This window comes from Pogona vitticeps, chromosome 2 (genome assembly GCF_051106095.1).
Source record: "Pogona vitticeps strain Pit_001003342236 chromosome 2, PviZW2.1, whole genome shotgun sequence".
NCBI classification, from domain to species: Eukaryota; Metazoa; Chordata; class Lepidosauria; order Squamata; family Agamidae; genus Pogona; species Pogona vitticeps.
Genome location: NC_135784.1, coordinates 56,088,567 through 56,113,258, shown reverse-complemented (window position 1 = coordinate 56,113,258; position 24,692 = coordinate 56,088,567). Strand labels below are relative to the sequence as shown.

The 24,692-nt window shown below is 41.2% G+C and overlaps 1 protein-coding gene and 1 pseudogene across 8 annotated transcripts in view; both read left to right on the top strand.

The window, feature by feature from the left end:
* The first annotated feature begins 7,608 nt into the window (after nucleotides 1–7,608).
* The window catches only part of RAD18 (RAD18 E3 ubiquitin protein ligase), a 151,018-nt gene continuing 133,934 nt past the window's right edge, over nucleotides 7,609–24,692 (top strand). For 5 of the 8 annotated variants that reach the window (XR_013541618.1, XM_072989475.2, XM_072989474.2 and 2 more), the window contains exons 1-3: nucleotides 7,615–7,769; nucleotides 10,382–10,463; nucleotides 22,388–22,449. Coding sequence is in view for 7 of the 8 variants with exons in the window: in XM_072989475.2 (XP_072845576.2) it covers nucleotides 7,716–7,769; nucleotides 10,382–10,463; nucleotides 22,388–22,449 (198 nt within the window). In the remaining variant the exon portion in view is untranslated. Of the gene's footprint in view, nucleotides 7,770–10,381; nucleotides 10,464–22,387; nucleotides 22,450–24,692 lie in introns of all 8 variants that reach the window. The other 3 variants (XM_072989472.2, XM_072989471.2, XM_072989473.2) reach the window with 2 other exon arrangements.
* On the top strand, nucleotides 19,653–19,806 carry LOC140705063 (U1 spliceosomal RNA; annotated as a pseudogene).

The window sequence follows — 24,692 nt, the reverse complement described above, 5'->3', positions numbered from 1 at the left end:
CCTGTTCTTCTCCAAAATCAGAAATACAACAGTGCCTCCTAATTCATTTCCTAAGCAGGAAGTTGTACTTCCCTGTGGCAAATGCATCTTTTGACCCTCAGAACTCAAGAAATGCCATCTTGCGCTATCATATCTCCCAGTTTTCTTGCATAAGAATATGTGGCATTTAAGCTGGCAGCATGCAGAAGGGTAGGATGAAGTTTATGACTATAAAGTAGGAGCAATCACACAGGATTTGGGCACATCATAGGAAGACAGGATTTCCTGGAAAATGGCAATAATGCTGGGAAAGATGGAAGGCAGCAGGAAAAAAAGGAAGACCAAATATGAGATGGGCTGACTCTCTCAAAGAGCCCGTGGGCCTGAGTCTGCATGAGCTGAGCAGGGCGGCAGATGACAGGACATTTTGGAGATGGCTCCTTCGTAGGGTCCCTGTGAGTCAGAGGTGCCTTGATAGCTCATAACTACAACATAACTTTTACCCTAACAGGATGCTACTGATAAGGTAAATGGGAAAAATGCTTTTATTATTCCAAGAAACTCATTTGGGATAAGAAAGGATTAAAAAAAAATCACACAGATGTAGATACAGGAGGCTGCCAAGTGTGTGGGGTATGCTAATTTTTCTTTATTCATATTAGAGCATTGCACCATTTAAAATTATGGACATTTATAAAATATAGGGACATGGTGGCACTGCGGGTGAAACCGCAGAAGCCTTTGTGTGCTGCAGGGTCAGAAGACCAGCAGTCGTAAGACCGAATCCACGCGACGGAGTGAGCTTTGTCCCAGCTCCTCGCCAACCTAGCGGTTCGAAAGCATGTAAATGCGAGTAGATAAATAGGTACCATCTCGGTGGGAAGGTAAACAGCGTTCCGAATCTAAGTCGCGCTGGCCACGTGACAACGGAAATTGTCTTCGGACAAACGCTGGCTCTATGGCTTGGAAACGGGGATGAGCAGCACCCCCTAGAGTCGGACACGATTGGACTAAATATCAAGGGGAACCTTTACCTTTACCTATAAAATATAGATAAAATTAATAACAAATGAAAATGTGAAGATAATTTGATTATTTTTTATGAGAAGTGCACTACTCTAATAGCGTTATTTTGGCCATTTGCTAGACCTTATTTTATACATACGGTGAGGCATAAATTGCATGCACTTAAGTGCTGCATTAATTGAATTTCTCCACAGTCACAGAAAATAAGTCCTGTATCCAAATAGTCCCATTTTGCTTGATTATTCTTTGATCTTCCTACTTAACCTCAGACGTCATCAATTGACTTCCAGATAATCCAGGTAGAGTCATGTGCTGGTAGGAGAAACTCCTCAGAGTCCATCCATTTAGCAAACTGTGTTGTTTTTGTCCTCCACAGGTTTAGCCTAGCCTCTTCTGAGATGTAAAAGGATGTTGATAACAGAGTGTAGAGTTTAGAGACATCCATCCTTGAGGAGACAGCGGGATTTGGTTTTATTCCATATTACCACCATCAATAGTGTTTTGGGTTAGCTCTTAGATTTTCATTCTTTAACTTTTAGTTTGTTTGGCTTTTTTCATTATTGGATCGATTGGAATGTGAGAGGATGGGATGGGTTAAAGCTGTTGTTAACTGCTCAGAGTAGTGCATTTCGCTAACTTGGGTGGTAAACAAAGAAACGTTTGCTAGCACCTGGCAGGGCAATGGCAGCTAAACAACAGACTTTTTCAATGAGGGTAAGTTGGTGGGACTGAGAGAAAGGCCTCTCCTGATGATCTTAACAGTCAGGCAGGTTCATAATGGGAGACACGGTCCTTGAGATAGCTTGGATCCAAGCTGTTAGTACTTTATAGGTCAGAGCCTGCACTTTGAAATGTGCCTGGAAATGGGTTGGCAGCCAGCCAGTGGAGCTGCTGTAACCGGGGATGTTGTTGTTGTTGTTGTTCAGGGCTTTATAGATTAAAATCAGCACTTTCACTTACGCTCTGTTCAATACTGGCTTCAGTGCATTTGTTGTAACCTTGTGCAGCCAACCAGAAAAGAAGGGAGTCTAAGAGCAAGTTAATTCAAATCATGGATGAAAAAGTTCTTACTTTGGATTTCAGCTGGCTGGCTGTTCTGGTTGTGTAGTCCAAAAAAGGAGAGTAATTTTACCAGTTTCAGCTAAGGGTTAGGTTCTGTGAAATTCAACAGATTTCCTCTATGGATGAAATGCCTCAGATCAGGGTACAGAGCTTATTTGGACAGAACTATTTACAATGTGGATGAAGAATTTGTGTTCCTCCACTTGCTGAAATATGATTCCCATCGTGCTTGACCATGGGGTATACTCTGGGGTAGGACTCTTTGACAGCCTCGGGGCCAAATTTGTGGCCCCAATACCTGCCATAGCCTGCAGCAGGCCTGGAGATGTGGGGAGGGAGAATCCAGATTTAGAAACGTCTAGGGCCCATTTCTAGTTTTGATCCATTGAGGATTATGGGGTTGCAGAAACCACAAATATCCCTAACACAAACATGTGTCATGCTTGCAGACTTCTAAGAGTGAAAAATATTTAAAAAATGGGGTCATAGGTGTGGCTTTGGGTGAGCAGCAGTGTAAAAATGCCCATGGGGAGCTGCCCTTTGACTGCATCTGTTACACTGGCGAGATTAGTGGCAGCTGAAGGGCCGTAGAGCCCTCTCTCCTGACTGATGGCTTTGCAGGGCTAAAGGGCTAACACTCATTCCTTTCCACCCTTATGGTTGGTTGGGAAACATACTTTTTGCACTGTGTATTTCCTCCCTGTGGGCTATACTAACATAATAATGTGACTGTATGGGCAAGTACATCGCATGCAAGGCAACAGCTAATGAAAGTAAAGTATGTTAAGTGATTAATGGCAGGGCTCTTGCTTATAAATGTAATGGCACAACAATTAAGACCAAGAAGTGCTCTGGAGGTAATGGTCTGAGGGAATTACTGCTGTTAGGCATGAAGAGGCATTGCAAACAAAGCTATGGCAATTACTGTACTGACTCAGCAGGTTTGTCTCCTGGATGCTAGGATGACTTTTGAACTTCTTGGGGCAACTCAGCGGTCTGCCAAGGAGAAGACTTTGTGAAGGAAAGAACAAGCTGTTGTGGACATTCCATATGTATAACTTTGCAACACATTTGGAAATAAATTGGATGGCAACTCTGGATGATCTTGAATGAGGTCTCTCAGTATATTTTGGAGAAGCAGGAGGGTTTGGACCAACCAAGGTGGTGGTAAAAATCATTTCTTAGGGACCACAGTCAAAGGGATAGAAACAAACTGAACACTGATGATCTTTTAAAAAGGTAGCTGGTCAGAACATCAGGCTTCTCCTTGTCCCAACACCGGCATAGTAATCCATTCAAGGTTTACAGGTGGACATGTAAGAAACTTCACCAGAGGGCTAGAAAAATGTGCACTCCCTATCCATGGGAACCCATTCAGATGGTGACATTGCTTCCTGAAAATGACTGCTTGTTTGTTTTCTGCTCTATGCCTTGGAGAAGGATATGGATGCTAGCTTAATATCTTATCCATAGATGCTTGTCTGATACCAGAATCTTACAAAATCAAGTAAAAGGTACCTTTTGTGTCAGGGAAGCATGGTTTTTGTACATTCTTATATAAAAAGGGAAACTCTATTGTCATTGTGAATTTGTATTTAAATGTTGTCTCTGTGTAGGATAAAAATCTCCAAAATAACAAGAGTAATACTGTTGTCTGGAAAAGACTAGGGTCTTTCTTAGAGTCACTGACCCTAGCCCAGGTTGTTACCTTTGAGCGGGAGGTTCTACTAACCATACCATGGCCTAGTGAGGTTCCCTTGATTACTGTGCATTGCCATGCCCACAATGAGGAATGATCTCTCCAGTGAGATGAGTCTTCACATGTGGGTTCCTTCAATGTTTTTATGTGCTATTAAGTTGTGTCTGGCTTATGATAATCCAATGAATTAGTGACCTCCAAAACATCATATCATTAGTAGCCTTGCTCAACTGTTGTAAATTCAAGGCTCTGGCTTCCTTTTCTGAGTCAATCCATCCCATATTTGGTCTTCTGCTTTTCCTGTGGCCTTCAGTTTTCCTCAATATTATCTCCTCCAGTGAATCTTGTCTTTGCGCAATGTGCCCAATGTGCAATAGCTTTGTCCTTCTGCCACTGAAAAATCTCATACCAGTTTAACCAACCATTTTTTCTGATCCTTGAGCTGGTGAATTTAATGGCTTTCCATTGTTTTATTATTCATTAATTGATTTTATTGTATTTTTTCTTTATTTTTCTATTTTAAATTGCTTTGAGTTTTTAAAATAAAAAAAATGGTATTCAATAAATTAATTAGAATTAGGCCCAACTATAGCACTCTGGAATGTTCAAAGTAGTTTGCAGAATTTAGTTAGTGTTGTCAAAAGCAGGCTAGCTTATTGCCAACTCATATTGCAGATTTGGAACTAAGACTGAGAAACAGCAGCTTGTGAGTTTGTAACTATAGCGTGACTCAGATAAGGAACTTTCCTATCACAGCTACTGTGGTAGGTGAAGTGAGAGGGAAAGGCTCTCAAAGGACAAGGTGAAATGCCACAAAGCAGATGCACAAAATATAAACTGGCACCTCGCTGTTAGTTAATGTCAGAACCCTTTCCAGATTAATCTAATCAAGTAGCAGCTGCCATGTGCTGGCCATTTTTTTTAAAGTGCTTTGGGTACAAAAGATGAAATGCCAGTTTTTTGGACAAAAGCAGATGGTGATAAGGAGGCCTGCTGGGCAGCTGCAAAGGAGAGGAGGATGCTGATGATGAATATGTCCTTATGTACTTAGTACATGAATATATGGAATACATTCATGTACTAAGCACATCAATGTATCTTGGAATATCTTCATAGATTTAGTACCAAAACCTTGGAGATGCATTTGGTTGGGGGCTTACTTATAGCTCAGTGAGTTAGGCTTCTGGCTGTGGAGCCAGAGATTGGGAATTTGATTCCACACCATACATCCCAGAAGAGCCAGCCTGTGTGGCTTTGGGCAAGATGCACGATCCCAGGATGACCCCAGAAGAAGGGAATGGTAAAGTACTTCTGAATATTCAGTACCTAGAAAACCCAGAAAAGGGTTTCCATGAATCAAAATTGACTTCATGGCACACAGTTTTTATTATTACCGTCCACAGAGATGATGGTCAAACCTGTTCTGTAAAATGTTGTGTTCCAACTGTAGGATGAGGTCACAGTCTGTGGGATATTCACTGATGCAGCTTTGTTGAAAAAGGTCCAAGGGGCGTAGCTGCAACCTCTGTCAGACAGAGGAGTCACTATGGTGATCAGTCCTGTGGTAACCTCCAAAGTATTAATTTCAAATACTTTTATCCCATCTTCTCATTGAATATACCCAAGAGCAGGGTTGGTAAAAGTTAGCAAATCATATTTTCTTCCTAGTTATGTGATTTGTGGTGTTATGCATGACTCTCTACATGAAAAGGAAGCTGTTGTTTACTGTCCAGAAATAATTTTGATGAGACACATACTTCTGTGTTTAATGGTTTACAGAATTAAGTCATTTTGCTCTTGGAAGGAGCGCTTCTAGAAACAAGTTCTTGGCTTCTGTGCTTTGGCCTGTTGTAAGAGACGAAAAGATGCATTTACCCTAACATGTGATCTGAGTCAATTCAGACTCCCATGGCAATAAGTTCCACTGAATTTAATAATAACAATCTGCCGGCAAGTCAATTCTGATTTATGGTGAACCTTTTCAAGGTTTTCTAGATAGAGAATACTCAGAAGTGGTTTATCTTTGCCTTCTTCTGGAGGCATCCTATGACTGTGCAGCTTGCCCAAGGCCACACAGGGTGGCTCTATCCATAGGAAGCACAGCGGGGAATAGAATACATTATAATAGAACCTGGGGGAAAAATCTGCAACTTATAACACTTTCTAGAATGACACCAAAGAAAGATGTTCTTCTCATTCTAGGGGACTGGAATGCTAAAGTAGGGAGTCAAGAGATAAAAGGAACAACAGGGAAGTTTGGCCTGAGTTCAAAACAAACCAGGGCAAAGACTAATAGAGTTATGTGAAGAGAACAAGGTCATCACAAACACTCTTTTCCAACAACACAAGAGGGAACTCTAAACAAGGACATCACCAGATGGGCAATACGAAATCAGATTGATTATATTCTCTGCTACCAAAGATGGAGAAGCTCCATACAGTCAGCAAAAACAAGACCTGGATCTGATTGTGGCTCTGATCATCAGCTTCTTATAGCAAAACTCAAGCTTAAACTGAGAGAAAGTACCTCACTGGGCTAGTCAGGTATAATCTAAACCAATCCCTTATTAATACACAGTGGAAGTGAAGAACAGATTTAAGGAACTCGATTTGGTGGACAGAGTGCCCGAAGAACTTTGGATAGAGGCTCGTAACATTGTACAGGAGGCAGCAACAAAAACCATCCCAAAGAAAAGGAAATGCAAAAAAAAGCAAAGTGGCTGTCCAAGGAGTCCTTAGAAATAGCAGAGAAAAGAAGGGGGAAAAATGCAATGGAGATAGGGAAACTTATAGAAAATTGAATGCAGACTTCCAAAGAATAGCAAGGAGAGACAAGAGGGCCTTCTTAAATGAACAGTGCAAAGAAATGGAGGAAAATAATAGAAAGGGAAAAACCAGAGATCTGTAAAAAAAAATTGGAGATATTAAAGGAACCTTTTGTGCAAAGGTTCGGGACATGATAAAGGACAAAAATGGGAGGGACCTAACAGAAGCAGAAGACATCAAGAAGAGGTGCCAAGAATACATAGAGGAATTATACCAGAAAGATCTGGATGTACAACATGTTTGTAATTTCAGCATTAGTCCTGGAAAAAGCACATACACCTGGAAGGTGATATCTATGAACTGTCCTTGTCTCTCCTTAAGGAAAAGGGACATGTACTTAAGATTTTAGTATTTCTAGGGTCAACTGGGGAGAGATCTGAGCCTGCACCTTTGGAAAGCTTTTACTTGGGTGGGGGTTAAAATATTAATGTACAGAATGTTATGTGAAAAAATATTGATAGAATGCATAACAGTATGACTGGGGTGAAGCCCCCTCTTGGAGATAAGGCCTGGACTAAATATACCAGCTTCCCCCCTCACCAGAGGGTCTGCCCCTGATTATTAGATGAGATATTTTGAGATTTATACATGTCATAAGGCACCAATGATTTATAGTCCCATAAAAAAGGAGGGGGGCAGCACTTGTTTCCACGAGTACTTGGAAGTATGGTAATACACTCTTGAAGGTTAAATTCTCCCAAAATTCATAACAAAGCGTCGTTCTTATGACTTTCCCTACGTCCTTGGCGTTTCCCAACACCCTGCTGTCCAAACAGAGGTCGGAAAAGTAACTTTTTGAAACTTCCCCTCCAGGCACGTGTGGGACCACAGCCACCCACCCGCCACCATGAGGGCTGGGAGGGATGAGGAGCTTCTCGCTCAACACATCTGGAGAGTGTCAGGTGAAGAATACAGTACTTCAGAACCACGGGAGGAGGCGCCGTGGGGAACAGAAACTACATTGCCCAGCAGGCTCAGCGGTCGACCCGGAAGTGAGGTTCTTTTTGACATCTAGCTCCCGCGAGGAAGGCGACGAGCGCGGGTGATTTGGAGTCCCGTGGGCGGGTTGGCGGGGGCAGGTGTGCGTCCGGGCGTTAAGTTCAGTCCGTGGGCGCCGGGCCTCATGTCTTCCTCTTCGGTCGAGCTCCAGTGGCCTGAGTGCCTGGTGCCGCTGAAAGTAAGTAAAGGGGCGGAGAGGAGTCCGGTTGAGGACGGGGCGAGGAAGGAGTTTAGCAGTCGCTTGGAGCAGGGCGCCGCCGTGGAACCAGGACCCTGGTGGCCCACCTTCTTTAAGCTGATGCTGTAACGGTGTAGAAGAGTGCCCCTGAGCATGTGCAGAATGTTTTCTCCTTCTCACCGAAGAGCTGTCCTCCCTCCCCCGGAAGAGAAGAGTCTCTTCATGGCGTCAGTTCCGAAGAGTCCCGCCGCGGAGGATATAAATCTGCAAGGCAGGCTGGTTTTAAGCTGGTGCTGTAAGGGATGTTCAAGGCAAAGCTTCAAACTGAAGGAGTGACTCTCTTTAAAGTTGGTCTGCTCAAGAAAGTGGGAAAAATTACTCGCTGAAACCCGTCGAATATGTCACCGTTTGGAATAATAATAATAATAATAATAATAATAATAATAATAATAATAATAATAATAATAATAATAATAATAATAATAATAATAATAATAATAATAATTCACTATAGTTTAGCTGTGGTGTAACTCTTGGGGTGCAGTGCAGTAAAAATATTAATGCCTTTGGTGAGCAGTAGAATAAAAATAAAGTAAAATGAGCAGTTGGGGTAAAATAACAGGTATTACAATAAGAGAACTGACCAATAGGCACAACAGGATTTATTATTGTATTCTTGGTGAAGCACCTTAATTTTTCTCTTTGTATATGTATTATGTGTTGTCAAGTCTCTCCAACTGTATGGATTTGTGAGTTCCAAAAGGTGCTATTGTTAGCAGGCCTTCACTGTACCTAATTTTTATTTGTTAAAGTAAATATGCAGAGTCTAAAATCTTTTAGCGTTCTTTCCAAATATTTGCTGTACAATTCCACTTACACAAGAATTCCCCCATCTTCCAATAGTGTAATGGATAGTGCTTTGAAACTGAAAGGAACATTCAGTTAATGTTACATAATTTGGCTTCCTTATTGGACAGCTATTCCACAACTTGAATAGTCTATTAAATTAATCTCTGGGGTTATACGTGACCAATAAAGCATTAGCATTATCCCCAAATTGTTTTTACATGCTGTCAACCCTTTGAATTAATGACTTCTAAAATGTCCTGTCACAAACTGAAGATTTTGGTTTTCTTCATTAATCCAACCCATTTCGTGCTTGGTCTTCCTTTTCTCCTACTCTGTTCAACTTTTCCCACACTTAAGTAGTGTGTTTTAACCTCTCATGATATGTCTGAAGTTTGATAGCCTCAGTCTAGTCATTTTAACTATTAATGACAGTTCAGGCTTGATGTCACCTACAACCAATTTGTCCCCTTGGTGCTCCATGAGATCTATAAAGCTTGCCTTCAACATCACATGTCAGATGAGCCAATCAACGGAGCTTTAAGCTTTCTTCATTATCCAGCTTTCACACAGTAATTGAGAATACTAGGTGTTTTTTTTTTTTTTTTTTTTTGGACTTATATACCGCCCCATAGCGCTACAAGCACTCTCCGGGCAGTTTACAATTTAATTATACAGGCTACACATTGCCCCCCCAGCAAGCTGGGTACTCATTTTACCGACCTCGGAAGGATGGAAGGCTGATTCAACCTTGAGCCGACTACCTGGGATTTGAACCCCAGGTCGTGAGCACAGTTTTAGCTGCAGTACAGCGTTTTAACCACTGCGCCACGAGGCTCTTCTTCTTAGTTTGTGGATAATCTTGGTCTTGATTTCTAGTGACACATCCTTAGACTTTAGAAGGATAATGGAGATATCAAAGGATAGTCTAGCCCCTTTTGGCAAGGAGTTCCAGAGCCTGGTGCAACTGCTGGGCAGAATTCAGTTTGTTCTGTGAGAGGTGCTTGTAAGGTTGTGTTCTGAGTCTGCCTTTTAAATTTTTTGTAGAGTGCTTTCTAAATAATAAATTCTAATTTGTTTGAATTGTGCATTATTTATTAGAAGTATTTTTAAATACTTAACTAATTAATACCTAATGGGTAATGGCTTTAAAAGATTACAAATCTACAAATGCAATATAATGAACTATTAAATAGCATAAAAATAAACATAGTATAGATGTACGGAGTACTGAAAACAAGCAGAACACAAACCCAATTTAACATGTCAAAATGCCTGAGTATAATAAAATAAACTACAAAAAGAATCCCAACAGATGCAGGAATGAAGTGCTTTATTCTAGTACTCTTCAATTTTTTCATATGTAATAGTAAAATAACACTGCCAGCACCACTTGAGCGTCTTTCTAAATATGTCTAGTAAGGAACTAAGAGAAGAACCAGCTCTGAGGATCTGAAGCCATATATGCATATCCTTATATTAATATCCTCAAACATGGTTGGACTGCAACTTTCATAAGCCCCAGCCAGTATCACCATGCAGTTTGGGGGTGATGGGGGTTGCAGTCTAACATATTGGGAGAGGTGCAAGGTTGAGGAAGTCTGGCTTATACTATGTTACAGTGCTGTAAAAACGGCAGTAAACATGTTTGACCCTTATCATTTCTTTTAAATATATTCTTTCTGTAAATGGCTCTATTTTGTTATAATCTGAAATTTCATGTTGTCCCATGTCAGTAAAATTAAACTTTTACAATTCTGTTTCAGGAAGTGGATAATTTGCTGCGGTGTGGAATATGCTTTGATTATTTCAACATTGCAATGATCATTCCTCAGTGTTCACATAACTGTAAGTATAGACTATTTCTTTTCCCCTACTTGCTCCTTTGTTGTTTGGGTATTTTCAGATTTTTATCAAAGTTCTAAGCCAAACTTGCCAAATGGTCTTTTAAATCCAATACAGTTTGTCCTTTGTGACAGAAGCAATCCAGTGGTGCTTCCAGAATGGAAGGATCCTCTGATAGGCTCTTGTTCTTGCCTAGGAGATGTCTGAATGTGCCAACAGTCCTGACATTTCTGCAGGGGGGCTCCTTCTGTGTCCCTCATGAAAATTTAACCATTTCAAAATTAATTTATAAATGTTGCGAGGGGACCTGTTCCGGTCTCTGCAGCTGAAACAACAGAGTCCTGTGTTGTATGAAAGATCAGCAAGTTTCATTGGACATTTGATGGACCGTACATTACATGCATCTCATGAATGGGCTGAAGTGAATTGTTTAGTTTTGTTTTCTTTAGTGGCTGCTTGTTTCATTGTTGATTTTTTCCCCATTACCAGATGCAAAAAATAACATATTTTCTGAAAATAGAGATTTGAAGTTCAAGGAATAGAGATTTATATTGCCTAAATTATGGAAATCAATGGTACTTATTTGTTAATCTGCCAGATTTCAAGGTTAGTCGCATTATAGCTAGGACACTAAGTCTTGGGTGGCTCTTGAAATCTAGTAGCTGGTTACCCTATTGCACACAGCATCCAGACCAATCAAGGTTGCTAATGCTGACTTATAAAGCCTATTATTTATCCTTTATGATCCCAAGCATGTTTTCTTGGAAGCAAGTTCTGTGAACTGAATGCCTTAAATTTCGGACTAAATATGGGAAGTGCTGGAACTTTGAGGTTTAGGAAATGAGTGAGGATAACTGGCTGAGAAGAGAGGGATCAGCATGAAAAGCAATTGTGGATAGCATTTGGGAGTAGGGAGAAGGAGGCAATGTCACTACTCTTGGATTGCCAGGATGTAAGTATGATTTGCTGTGTTATGTGACCCATTTTAGCTGCCATATACTGAGTAATATAACTGGTTACCCAGCCTCATATTGTAAAGTCTTAACTGGCTAAAGGTTCCTGATGCAGCTTGTTTGAGAGACAGCTTGCACCCTCATGACCCTCTTCTTGCTCCTGTCCCTGCTGTGACTCTCTCTCAGAGATTTTTAACAAAGTCTGTCAACTTTTTAGATTTTGGAGAAAGATCCAACTAGTGGTTAATGGGTGACTGCAGAATATGGACCTTTTTACCCAAATGGAGTAAAAATGAATATCCTGGGGGTAATGAGGATGTGACCCTAACCCCCTTCCCTCCTCCTCCTCCTCTTCTTCCTCTTCTGCCCAGAGGGGGTCCCTGGCTGGCCAATCATCCCCTACCCGTCCCCTTCTCCAGCCGGCTGCAACTGAACCGGCGGATGGTGGCCGGTGACGGGCCCCAGGCGGTGGCGTTGGGCAGCCGAGGCAGTGGGTGCGGGGCTGGCCATGGCGGAGGGCGAGGCCGGGCAAATGACTGGAGCACCCCAGCCAGGAGGAGCCTCTTCTTGCAGTGCCTGGAGAGGTGGATCACGGCAGAGGAGCCCGTCGGGCGGCAGTGGTGCTCACCCAGCTGCACGGCTTCCTTTGGTGCCGCCTCCACACCAGCCGGCCAGTCCTGGCGGAGCCTCTGGCCCTCTGTGCGGCAGCTGTTGTGGCGCTTCGATGGCGAGGCCCGCGGGAGCCCCGACGCCGAGGCCCAATGTGACCGCCCTGGCGAGCAGCTGCTGGTGCCGGAGTGGGAGGCGGCGGTCTGCGAATCACCTGCTGCTCTTTGACGGCGGCTCAGGAGCCGCTCACCGGCAGAGAAGGGGAGCCAAGGACTGAGCGCGGCCCCACCAGGCGGCGGCAGCGGAGGAGGTGGTGGTAGCCTGGGAGTGGGTGGCGAGGCTGCGGCAGCGGCGCTCGACTGACCGTGCGTGACTGAGATCCTTCCTTTCAAATCAAGGGAGTAATGGTGTATATAAATTTTCTTTTGGAGGTAAAAGGTAAATAAGTTCCCTGACTCCTGGCTTAGAGAGACTGATCCTATGTGTAGCTACTGAGAATTTGGGCTCATGAAGGTCAGTACAACTTGCTCTAGCAGTATACAGATAATTGTTGAATTGCATTGTGATCACACAGTCCGCATGGCAGAAGTGCTGGAATCAGTTGAATTTGGGCACTTATACATTGCAATTCTATTTCTGTTTTGTCTCCTACCTTGATTTACTTGGCCTAATCTCATGGGAATTATTCTCTGGCCCTTGTAATAGATGTGGGGGAAATGTGGCCCTCTACCTGTTTTTTGGGTGGTGACTTTAAGTAGCCCTGGCCAGCATAGCCCATGGTAAGTAATAGGGGAAGAATAAAGTCCAACAATATTTAGAAGGTTGCCTTTTCTCTACTCCTGCTTTATGTATTCTTTAGTTTTATTGTGGCTACTTTGATTTATCCTGTATTAGGAGTTTTATCTTTTCCCCCTTTATCTTGAAAACAGTCAGCATTGTGGGATGTATTTGTTCTTAAGAAATTGAAAGTGTGCTTACCTGTGTCCAGTACATACATGCCAAAGGATAGTCATAGCTATGATATAATCATAATGGGATTGGTGTCAGAGTTGTTTTTCCATGTCATGAAAGGCAGTGAAACCCTGTGAAATCTGCTGCTGGAATCCTTCAGGCTGATTGTCTTCTTTTTCTTTCTCCAAACCTTTATTGGCATAAATATAGCTGGGATTACTAACAATAAACACAGCGGGTTATAACTTGGAAGTTAATTTAAGAATCTCAAGCAGAAAAATAGCGACAGCTTCAGTGATACGGGAGGAAGAATCATTCAGAAAAATCTCAGGGGTGTTCGGCAGGGAAGATAACCAGGGTTCTAGTAGTGCCTTTCGAATGGAAAAATGAACTGGGCAGGAAAACAGTATATGATCAAGTGTATCCGGAACCAAATGGCAGAACAGGCATAATCGATCCTCTTTAGGAATATTTGCAAATTGACCGGCATGGTTCGCTGAGGGAAAAATGTTAAATCGGGCTAACATAAATGCTCTTCTTGACCTGGGGTTGATAAGTGAGGAAAAATAATTTGGATGATAACCAAGTGAAGGGAAAAGACCAAAAGAGAGCGGGGAACAGGTAGGATTCAGTTTGGCTGCAAGAACCTCAAACTCATGCTGCCAGAGTTTAGATTTAATAAGAGCATGAGCCTGTTGAATTCCTAAATCATTTAGGGATTCTAGATTCAGATCAAGGGATTGAAGTTTAATCTCAATCAACTTCAGCCACTTGGAAAGGAAATTGTCTCTGAGTAGATCGTATAGTAAAGAATTGGGCTTGGAGTTTATATGTAAACGAAGCCAATATTTAAATGTGGTGGACCAAGCAAGGGTAGAGGGGAGATGGGTACCTAATTCCAAAACTAAAGTTGAAAGACGAATCATGTTGGGGACTCCTAAGATCTTCCTGAAGGAGGCAGCTGCCAAAGTGTCAATATCGTGATCTATGGTCTCTATCCAAATAGGAGCTCCATATAGTAAGTGGGAAAGCAATTTAGTCCGAAAAATAAGCAACGCTGCAGGCACAAATTGATTGCCGGATGAGTAGTGAAATTTTGAGATGGCATTAAGATGGAGGCTAGAGGAAGATAGAACCAATTTTTTGTGGGGACGCCAACTGAGTTTATGATGCAGAGTGATACCTAGATATTTAAAGGATAAAACCTGCTGAAAGGTTTGTGCTCCGATTGTCCAGGGAGATAGTGATACGGAGTTGGAAAAGTTAATTATTTTAGTCTTGTCAGCATTTATAACCAGATCATTAGCTGAACAAAAAGTTTGAAATTTAGATAGGGTACGACGGAGACCAGCTTTTGTTAAAGATAATAGGACTGCGTCGTCCGCGTACAAAAGCACAGAAATTGGGGAACCATTAAGAGAGGGAGCAGCATTGGTAGAAGCAGAAAGGGAGGAAGGCAGGTCCGCTAAAAATAAATTAAAAAGTAGTGGGGCTAAGACACATCCCTGCCGAACACCTTTGTCAACTAATAATTTGTCAGAGAGCTCATAGGAATTTGGCAGCCGAATCTGACATATATTGGAGGAGTGGAGACGCCTAAGCAAAAAAAGCAATCGGGGTTCAATACCCCAGTTGTTAAGTTTGTCCCACAGTAAATTCCTATTAACTGAATCAAAGGCTCCTCGTAGATCGATGAAGGCGGCAAAAAGTCTAGCTTTGTGATAGATTGAGTATTTTTCGGCAAGGTGATACAAAAGCAGAACATGATCCAGAGTCTAGGCTTCAGAGCGGAAGCCTATCTGTTCCTTCCCAGGGAGGTTTTTAGAAGAGGCCCAAGCTGATAGTTTTGATAAGAGAAATTTAGAATAAAGTTTGCCTATATGAGACAATAGGCTGATTGGGCGATAGTTACTAGGGAGAGAAGGGTCACCCTTTTTGAAGATTGGTATCAGAATAGAGGATAGCCAAGAGTCCGGAAATACACCGGAGTGATTTACTATGGTAAATAATTTGGCAAGCAGATGGGACCACCAAAGAGGATTATTAGACAAAATCTCTGAGATAACATGATCAGGCCCTGGGGATTTACCAGGTTTAAGGGTGGAAATTAACTCTAGTACCTCATCAGAGGTAACCGGGGGCCAATCTGGGAAGTTTTGAGAGGAAATGATAGAGTGATGGGCAGAGCACGAGGAGGAGAAGATTTTAGAAAAATGGGTAACCCAAGAATCAGAGGGTATTGGAGAGTATGAAGAGAGAGCATAAGATATGTTTGTACGGGAAACAAGGGACCAAAAAACCTTAAAATTCCGAGAAAGAATGGCTTGCAGCAGATTGGTCCATTTGCGTTGGGCGTGTAGATGTTGTTTCATATCCAGAAGGGTGGTACAAGACCTTCTGGCTTCGAAGTAAATTTTAAGAGCATTAGGGGAGGGGTAAGCTCGAATAGAATGAAAAAGGGATCTGACCTGTTTCTTTGCCAGCCAACAATCTTAACCCTAAGGGTCGCCCTGCAAGCTGGACTATGTTGTCTTTTTCAATCCTCTTCCTTGTTTACACTATCCTCTATCCCTTCCCATTCCAATTATATTCAGATTCTGTTATTGCAGTGTAACAAATTTACTATTTTACTTTTCAATTTATACATACCGCCTTCTGCTCCTTCCCCGAATAATTACTGGACCGAGATTGAGAATCTTGCAAATCTCCATTTAAGGACTCACTCCACAGCCTCTGTTCGTCTTATGGGTGATCTAAATACCAGAATAGGTCCTAATAACATCAAACTGGCTAGCCATTTGAAGTGGGATCTTGAAACATCAACCCCTCCTTGGTTCAACCTTGCAAGATCCTCTAAAGATCAATCTATCAATGCTTATGCTGCTTTGTTAGCCAACCTTAGTCTCAGTCTTCAAGTTGTTATATTAAATGGAACTGTGGGGAGAGATATTCCTGGGGGTTATACTCATTTTTCTGTCAAGGGCTCCAGTGTAATCGATTATGCCCTTGCCTCCCCTATTCTCCTTCCATTTATATCTGATTTCTTTGTCGAAACACGAACTGACAGTGATCACCTGCCTCTTCGACTATCCTTAAATCTCCCAGTCCGTCCCCTTCCTATTACTCCCCCCCCTCGCAGCCCCACACCACGCCTTAAATGGTCCCCTCAAACTGACACTGACTTTTTATCATGGTCACAATTGCCAGAGACTATTGACCTTATTAATATTATAGGTTCAACCAACTCTACCCCCCAGGCTATAGACACTTATGACTGTCTCTTGGCCTCCTTGGTTCAAGCTCTTAGTAGGCCTTATCGGTCTTCTTCCCACAATCGAGCTAATTCTTGGTTTGACTCCGATTGTTGGCTGGCAAAGAAACAGGCTGATTGTCCTTAAGTCTTCTGTTCCATCTCTAGCACTATCCGGAAATATGCCCCGGCCAAGGGGACTTGTGAGCTAAAGGAGGAAGAAGGAATTGATGATTCTCCCTTCCTTCCCTCCTCCCCTGGCCCCCCTTCTCAGGGAGTCAGTTATTGTGAACTTTGCATTCAGGACATGGCATTTAGTTTTCCAGCAATATTCAGTAATTTGGAGATACATAGATGATAATTATGGAAAATCCACCTAGTGCTTTATACCTAATATCTATTGATAGACCCTTTCGTAATACATTTGCATTCTTATTTATAAAACCATCTCAGATCATACTATAGCTTGTGGCAATGAAGTCTGTCAGTAAATTATGGACCATGAAGAAGTATGTCCTTTTGTCTTTCTACACTCAATCAACTATATGTAGTCTTTTCAATTTCATTCTAGGAATCTGGCACCAGTCAGCTGTGACACATGACCAGTATTAAGGGGAATCAATGAACCAGCAGTATGCTGTAGTCATGCTATTTATTATTGTATACTTTTTTCCCTCTTCAGCCATTCGTAATCTTGGAAACCTCCATTGTGTCCCTTCTAAGACAACATTTTCTGGCATTAAAATTGCTTTTTCTCTGTGATATTTCTTTGTTCAGACTCTGGTGTCTTGTCTTCATTTTAATTCTCCATTTATTCTTCTGCTGTTACATTGCCCTTGTTGAAAATGAGTAACCAGAACATATACAGCACTCTTGATGTGCCAAAAATGACTTTAATGGCACTGCGGAAGTGTAGTATTTAGAAAATGTCATTTACCTCCCTTTGTCAAAAATGGCTACACTATTGCTAAAACCTTGCTGAAACATTGCAACCTCCACACCATTGTTTTGGTCACACTTAAAGACTTGCTGGAAGTCTCTTATCGTGGTTCCTTTTCTCTAGTGTATAATTCATCAGATTGTACCGGGTGGAATGTTCTCCAGTTCTGGCTTGGTTCACTAGTTTTGTATGGAATTTTTGCCAGACAGAGATCTGCTGTGTCACTGCCACGACAGAGGAGATGTAGTGCTGAGTGAGGATTACTCTTAACTTCCGCTTTGGTGTTTATCTCCGGGTGTGTTCCAGCTCATTTGGGACATGAATATTGAACGTACCATAAATCAGTCCTGTCACATTCTAAAATGTCTTGGTTCTCAGGGGGATTGCAGGCCAGCCCAATTAAGCTAATTCATATTCAGACAGCTGAAAAGCTTTTCTCCTAATATGGATTTTCATACATGGCTTTTTGTATAATGAAAGATTAATTGTGTGACTACTTAATTGATCAGCTGCATAGAGATTGAGCAGGAACTTTGTTAATGGCTGTAGTACTTCTTAATATTCATCGTAAAAGGCAATGTAAAATGATTAGCTACAGGTTTTGAAACTTGTACCAACATCAGTGTGATAGGGATCAACGAATTAGCAAGTGTTCATTAGTAATAAACTAAATGACAAATGACCATCATCCTGCAAAATATTAACTGGTTCGTAAATTCATAAATGGGAGATTAACTTAAAATCATGTTTTGCTATGCTTCCTTGGATGTAGTATGCAATGCATCAAACAGATGACCAATACTTTGCTTTTGGCTCATTTTCACCAGGCAGACCCCTGACTGCCTCCTGCTAGAAAGGCAGATCCTACTGGTACCAAGAGCAGACACGCTCTCTGGTGAGAGAAAAGTGAACTTATTATGGGAGGATGCTAGGTCACAGTTGAGAAACAGTAGGACCTACCGTACTTTTTGCTCCATAAGATGCACCTGACCTTAAGACGCACCTAATTTTTAGAGGAGGAACACAGGGAAAATATATTCTGAACCAAATAGTGGAATAAAATATTTAATAAACTATAACAGAATAAAATTTGAACCATGTAAAGTGAACAGCAGTAAACAGTGGCATTAATATAGACCATTATCAGCCAGTGATAAGACCTATACCACTCTACTTATATTTTACATTTCCTTTCATCCACCTCCTCCCCATGCTTATAGAAATGTCTCAATGACATATGAGATTGTTGTGCAACTCTGCCCAGCTACAGCTCAAGCCTATATTAAGTTAGAAATGGTTTGTCTGATTTGGCACTGCATTGAGAGGTCCCTTTTAGTTGTGTGGAGGATAAATAGTGGAATTAAACTATTTAACAGCTGGTTTTCCTTATTTACTTTAGGTTATGCAAAAGAACAGCAACACAAAGGTTAACCTGATCCCATTCACCAGCAGTAGCACATGCTCAGCATAAGACCAAATCTCCATTTTCTGACATAATTGAACATTTATAGCATGCAAGGCACAACAGGTTAGGCCACACAAAGCCATGAACAATGTTCTTGATGAGCCAGAAAAACTGAATACAAACTATAGTAGCTGAAATCAGGAAGCAGGTACTGTAATCCAGTTAGACGTCACGAGGTACAGTTAGTTTCCTTGCTGCAACACCCTTTGGAAATACATTCCCTATTAGATGCCCAGAACTAGTTGAAAAGTTTGCAAGTTGAATCCAAATTTCCCATAGAAATGCATTGAAAATTAATTAATGCATTTTTATGGGGGGGGGGGAAGGTCAGAAACTTTAAAAAACTTAAAAGAAAGTCACTTACCAGTAGACTGAGCCTTGCTCTTCACAGTGCCTTGGTAGACCCCAGAACAGCAAAAAAAAAGCCCCAAACAGCTAAAAGCCAGCAGGCAGCTGACAGCCATTTTGTGCTCTTCTCCGCTGCTGCTCCTTTCCCCTCCCCTCTACCCACCTAATGGCTGATCGGTGCTGGTCTTCATGAGGAGTCATTCAAGGCAGCTTTTAAAGCAAGTATACACGTTTCTACGCAAGCAGGTTTCAACTCAAATGGAGCACCTTTTCACCCAAGCACTAACCCCAAACAAACAGCTTTTAAACTAAATTTTACATTTTAAAACGGCAATACCAGGCAATACCAGGTCTCTCTCCCAGCTCTCTAACTGCTTGGACTAGCAAGGAAGCAGACAAGCAGCGTCTTCACTAACTGAAAGTTTGAATTTCCCCGCTTTCCCTGCCTTCCTCGCATATTAGGTATGCTAATATCTGTGCACTGGAGGATTGTGGGAGGAACATCCGGCCCCTGATGGGGGTCCTGTGGGGCACCCCAAAACACTGAGTAGCTCTCTTGGCATCTTTCGGGACTGGGGCTGTGCAGCCCTGTTCTGATCAGAAGGTGCAGCCGGGGGTCACCATGCCTTTGGGGGACAGGGCACAGAAAGGGGCAGGAGGTTCAGAGGCCATTCCAACTCATACCTGGCAGGGGAGATACCATGATCATCAAAGTGGTTTTCCCAGGGTGAGGCTCATCTATTGCACTTTGGATGTTCTGGCCCTGTGATTTCCCCAAATATGGGAAAATCAACTGCCTAAGTGGGGGACTGTGTTTGTGGTTTCTCCTGATTTTTCTAGAATCACTCTTTCCCCTTTGGTGCTTGGCTGTTTTCACTGCCTGCTGCCATAGGCCTGTTGGCCTTGCTGGTTTTCCAGGTGGGCTCCAGGAAGCAGATCCTAGAAAGCCAGCAGTGCAGAATAGTGAGGTCCAAACAGCAAGCAGGCTCTGGTGCTAGTTCAGAGGCCTCCCAGCATGGCAGTGGGGGGCTTCTGGGTGGTGGTGGTTGAACCCCCTTTTTACTGTATTTGTTCCATAAGACGCACATACTTTCTCCCCCACTATTTGGGGGGGAAGTGTGTCTTATGGAGCAAAAAATACGGTATGTGAACAATGGGTTGCCCAACCATTCTATGGCACAACAAGAGTGCTGTGTTAGTAGAATGGGTTGCCCAACCATTCTATGGCACAACAAGAGTGCTGTGTTAGTAGACTTTGTCATTGGGATTTCTGGTTGGTTGGGAATACTAAATGCACACTAAATAATGTGTGCATACTTTTGCTGTTCTTATGGTGGTTAAGGTTATTGCAGTTCCAACTTCTGTAGTCTCATTGAAGTTTGGCTATCTTGGCAGACTTTAAATGTAATTGATTTAAATTTTAACATTTTGATAAGGAGCAAGGTTTCTGGTGCTTAAATTAGCAATTGATAGGTATGTTGTCTAAATATGAACTTTTTTGCTGATGATTTTGCGGTATGGGAAAGGTTAGGAAAATTTTAATGCAAAGTTTGCTAATGAGGATGTGTATGAAGTATTATGAAGTCAATTTTAAAATGTATTGATTTTTCTGTTGCATGCATACAGTGAAAATTTGTTTCTTTCCTTGTGAGCTGCTTTGAGCATACGTTGGAATAGAAGCACTTAAATAAATCTCATGATGATGTTTAGACTGGGAAGAGGTGGATTCAGAAGTCACACAGCCACAGAGTTCATAGGCAAGCCACTACTTCTCATTGAATCCTATTTCCCAATATTCTTATGTGGATAGAGATGGGATGGGAATGCATGCTGTTCCTTGAGCTCCTTAGAGGGAAGGTAGAATACAAATGTGATTTTATATCCGTCTGTTTTGTGTTTTGCTTAAGTATTTAAATCAAATTTCTTATTTTGTAATTATTTACTCAGAAATGTGAATAATAATTGGCTGCTGAAACATTTTAAATGTTTGCAAAACAAAGTTTTTCAGGTGGTTTTCCATAGGTGGGTAGACAAAGCAGCTTATGCGTAGATTCTCTGCTCAGATCATGGAGAACATCCTGTGTGGAAACAGCTGCTTATGAAACATACAGCAAGCCCTACGCATGGAGAAAAACCTGAATAGCATTTAAACTAAACCTTTTGTAGTTGCTAGGTGCATAATGCAAATAAAAGAATTTGGATTGGGGTTGTTGTACTTTCTGTGCTGCTTGCATATCTCTTGCATCATAGCACTTTCATAAGTTGGAAGATAAGTAGTGAAATTAATAGGTTTCTCTTTTGTCCTCTCTGTGCGCATACAAGGAGAACAAACAATCAAGATTCACAGAATTAGGCATGCTTGGTTGTGGGCCTTGAGCTGAATACTTATGCACAACAAGTACTGATAATTACTGGGCAAAATAAGATTTCTCTGGACATGGGAAGTAATTGGTCATGCTGTCTGTTTGATAATCATAAACATTGACAATTCCTCACAGTAATTAGTACCGTTAACAGTATAAATGTTTAATCTGTGACCTACAGTGTCAATATTGCTTGAGTACTGGTTTAGTTTACTCCATGTTTTGGTTTTATTTGGTTTCAAAAAGAGGATCTAATTTTTATGTGTTTTGCAAGATGGAGTGGAGTAATTTGTAAAAAATTATAAACATATACTGTACTTTAACATGGCTGATTATATGAATTGCATGTTTTAGTTTAAACAAAGTTATTTAAAACAGCCATTCTCAATGAGGACCATATGGCTCCCTGTGGGCCCCTGACACATTTGAAGGGGCCACAGATTGAAAAAAGTGAGAAGGGGATGTTCTATTCCTCTGTTCATGTTATGTCCTTGCTTGACAAGGGGCCCTTGTCACGTGAGAAGAGCTACTAAAAGGACCACGCCCCCCAAAAAAACCTGAACATATATGTATAAACTATTTTTTACAGCTATAGGAATTAGTCTAAATAAAAAAAATCTATAATAATTGAGCGTAAGAAAAATTCTACCTAAGTGGTATTGCAGCAGCTGGTGTATGTTCAGCTTGAATTGTTTCTTAGGAGATAATCATCTCTGCACATATACTTGGTAAAATAAAGGACTTGAAAACTCTTGTTTCCAATTTTCCATGGCATTAAGCAATATGTGGAAATAATTAGGGTCCATTTATTGTATGTTATAAACTATGAAAGTTGTCTATCTTACCTGCAAGGCTGTCTCAAATAATTTCTTCTATACTTTGTGAAGCTAGTTACTTGTATTTGTTCAGCTTAGAAAGCGAAACACAGTTTTTTTTTTAAAAAAATTGCAAATATGAAATTTACAATTCATGTTTTGTAAAAGTTGCAATATCACTATGTAACCTCCTCATGAATTAATGGTGTGTATTGTCTTTTCCCCCCTTGCAGATTGTTCTCTCTGCATTCGGAAATCCCTATCCTACAAGGCTCAGTGTCCAACATGTTGTGTGGTAAGTATTTATCTTCTGCTATACTCTTCTTATGTACAAATGCTTTAGAGTTTTACAAATGGAGAGTGCGTAGAGGTGTCAAAGTCATTCTAGTCCAGTTTTCGCATTATTTTGACTCTTTAAGCAACTATACTTCACAACTTTCTCTTTAGTGCCAAGTATTGTATTCTTCGGTTTCACATGACTGATGTTCTCTTTGGTCATTTGAATTTCAAGCGTTTTTAGTAGTCTATTTTTTTTCCCAGTACCTCTGCTGGCAACCTATTCTGAGGTATTTCTTTTTTTTGTGTGTGTAATATTTATTGAATCATAAAATTATGGAGTTGGAAGGGGCATATAAGACCTTTCAGCCCAAACTCCTGCTCAGTGTAGGAATCCAAATTAAAGTATATCTGACAGTTGTCCAAATTTCTTTTGAATGCCTCCAGTGTAGGAGCACTCACCACCTCCTGATTGGTTCCATTGTTGTACTGCTCTAACAATACAACAATGGATAGCTCAGTGATTTAGGTATCTGGCTGTGGAGCCAGAGGCTAGGCGTTGGATTCCCTACTGTGTCTTCTTGACAAAGGCTGAACTCTATGATCTGTAGGGTCTCTTCCAGCTCTGCAGTTCAAGTTAGGATATTTTTCCTGATATTCTGGCTTCCTGTAACTTGAGCCCATTATTATGTGTCCTGTACTCTGGGATGATCAAGAACAGATCTTGTCCATTTGCTGAATAACAAACTCTCAAGTATTTAAAGAGTGCTGTCTCTCCTCAGCCTTCTTTTTCCCAAGACTAAACATGTCCAGTTCTTTTAGTCTTTCTACATAGGGCTTGGTTTCCGGTTTCTAATCATCCTTGTTGCTCTCCTCTGAACGTACTCCCGTTTGTTGGCATCTTTCTTAAAGTGTGGTACCAAGAATTGGATACAGTACTTTTGACAAGGCCTAACTAGTGCTGAATAGAGGGAACAAGGCCTAACTAGTGCTGAATAGTGGGATTTGGAAACTATACTTCTGTTAATGCAGCCTAAAATAGCATTTGACTTTTTTGCAGCCACATCACACTGTTGGCTCATATTCAGATTGTGATCTGTAACAATTCCAAGATGGTTCTCTCATGTCATATTGCCGAGCCAAGTATCCCTCGTCTTGTAACTCTGTGTTTGGTTTCTTTTCCTTAGGTATAACAATTTGCACTTACTCCTGTTGGAATTTCATTTTGTTGTTTTCAGTCCAATACTTGAGCCTATGAAGATCTCTTTGAATATTTTATCTATCTTAGCTAATGTATTTTTCAAACCTTCATTAGCTAATGAAGGTTTAGCTAATGTATTCTTAAAAAACTTCATATTAAGAATAGGGAGATTCTTGGGGAGTAACTCTGAGGAAAGAAGGGTTAAGTTGCACCCTTGCTGCTTCTCGGATTAATTTACCCTCACAGAGTCATTCACAGGTGGTCTCTTGCCCTGAAGGAGTTTTCTTAGGAATGGAAAGCTATTGCAGAATTCTTGGACTCCACGGTTATTTTTGTTTCAAAGTAGTGTGATCTCAGTTACCTAAACCCTAGTAATGCATTTTGAGCCACATGTGTCACAGAGAACAAAGGATTTCTCCAGACCTGATTATTTGCCTAACATATCTGGAACATTGTCATCCAGGTTTTACTATGGATGAGACTAAGCTTTACTTGTAAGTCATTAAGCATATTTAAGCCCACATGGTCAAGCCAGCAGACTGAACAGTCATATACTAAAATGACAACTCTAATTTGTCAGGTCTCATAGAAAGGAAAGTTACTATATGGATATAGAAGGACAGAGAAAACAAATTAATTTATGGCTGCAAAGATATCCCTGTAAATATATGTAAGAATAAGTCTGTCTGTCTTTGTCAGTACTGATGCAATTGGTTCTGGACCATTTTGGAACCTAAGAGGGAAGAAAATCAAAACCGCATATTTGAGTGCAGAAGATTCCTTTATGAGATCGTTTAGGTCACTAGCGAAATATGAGAACATTCCTTTGTAAACCAAACCAGTCCATTTTTAAAAATCAAATATTTTATTTGATTATAGAACTCGTGGGCAGAAATGTTTCTGAAGTATGCTCTTGGGTGCTGGGTAATTTTCTGTTTCCCAGCCTGCACCAAATGGCACACAGCCCCTCAATCTTCTGAGTACTGGTAAAATCTTAAATTGGATGTTATGGGCACTGGTCAGAATGTGGCAAGCATTGGGGAAGGAGTGCAATTTCCAGA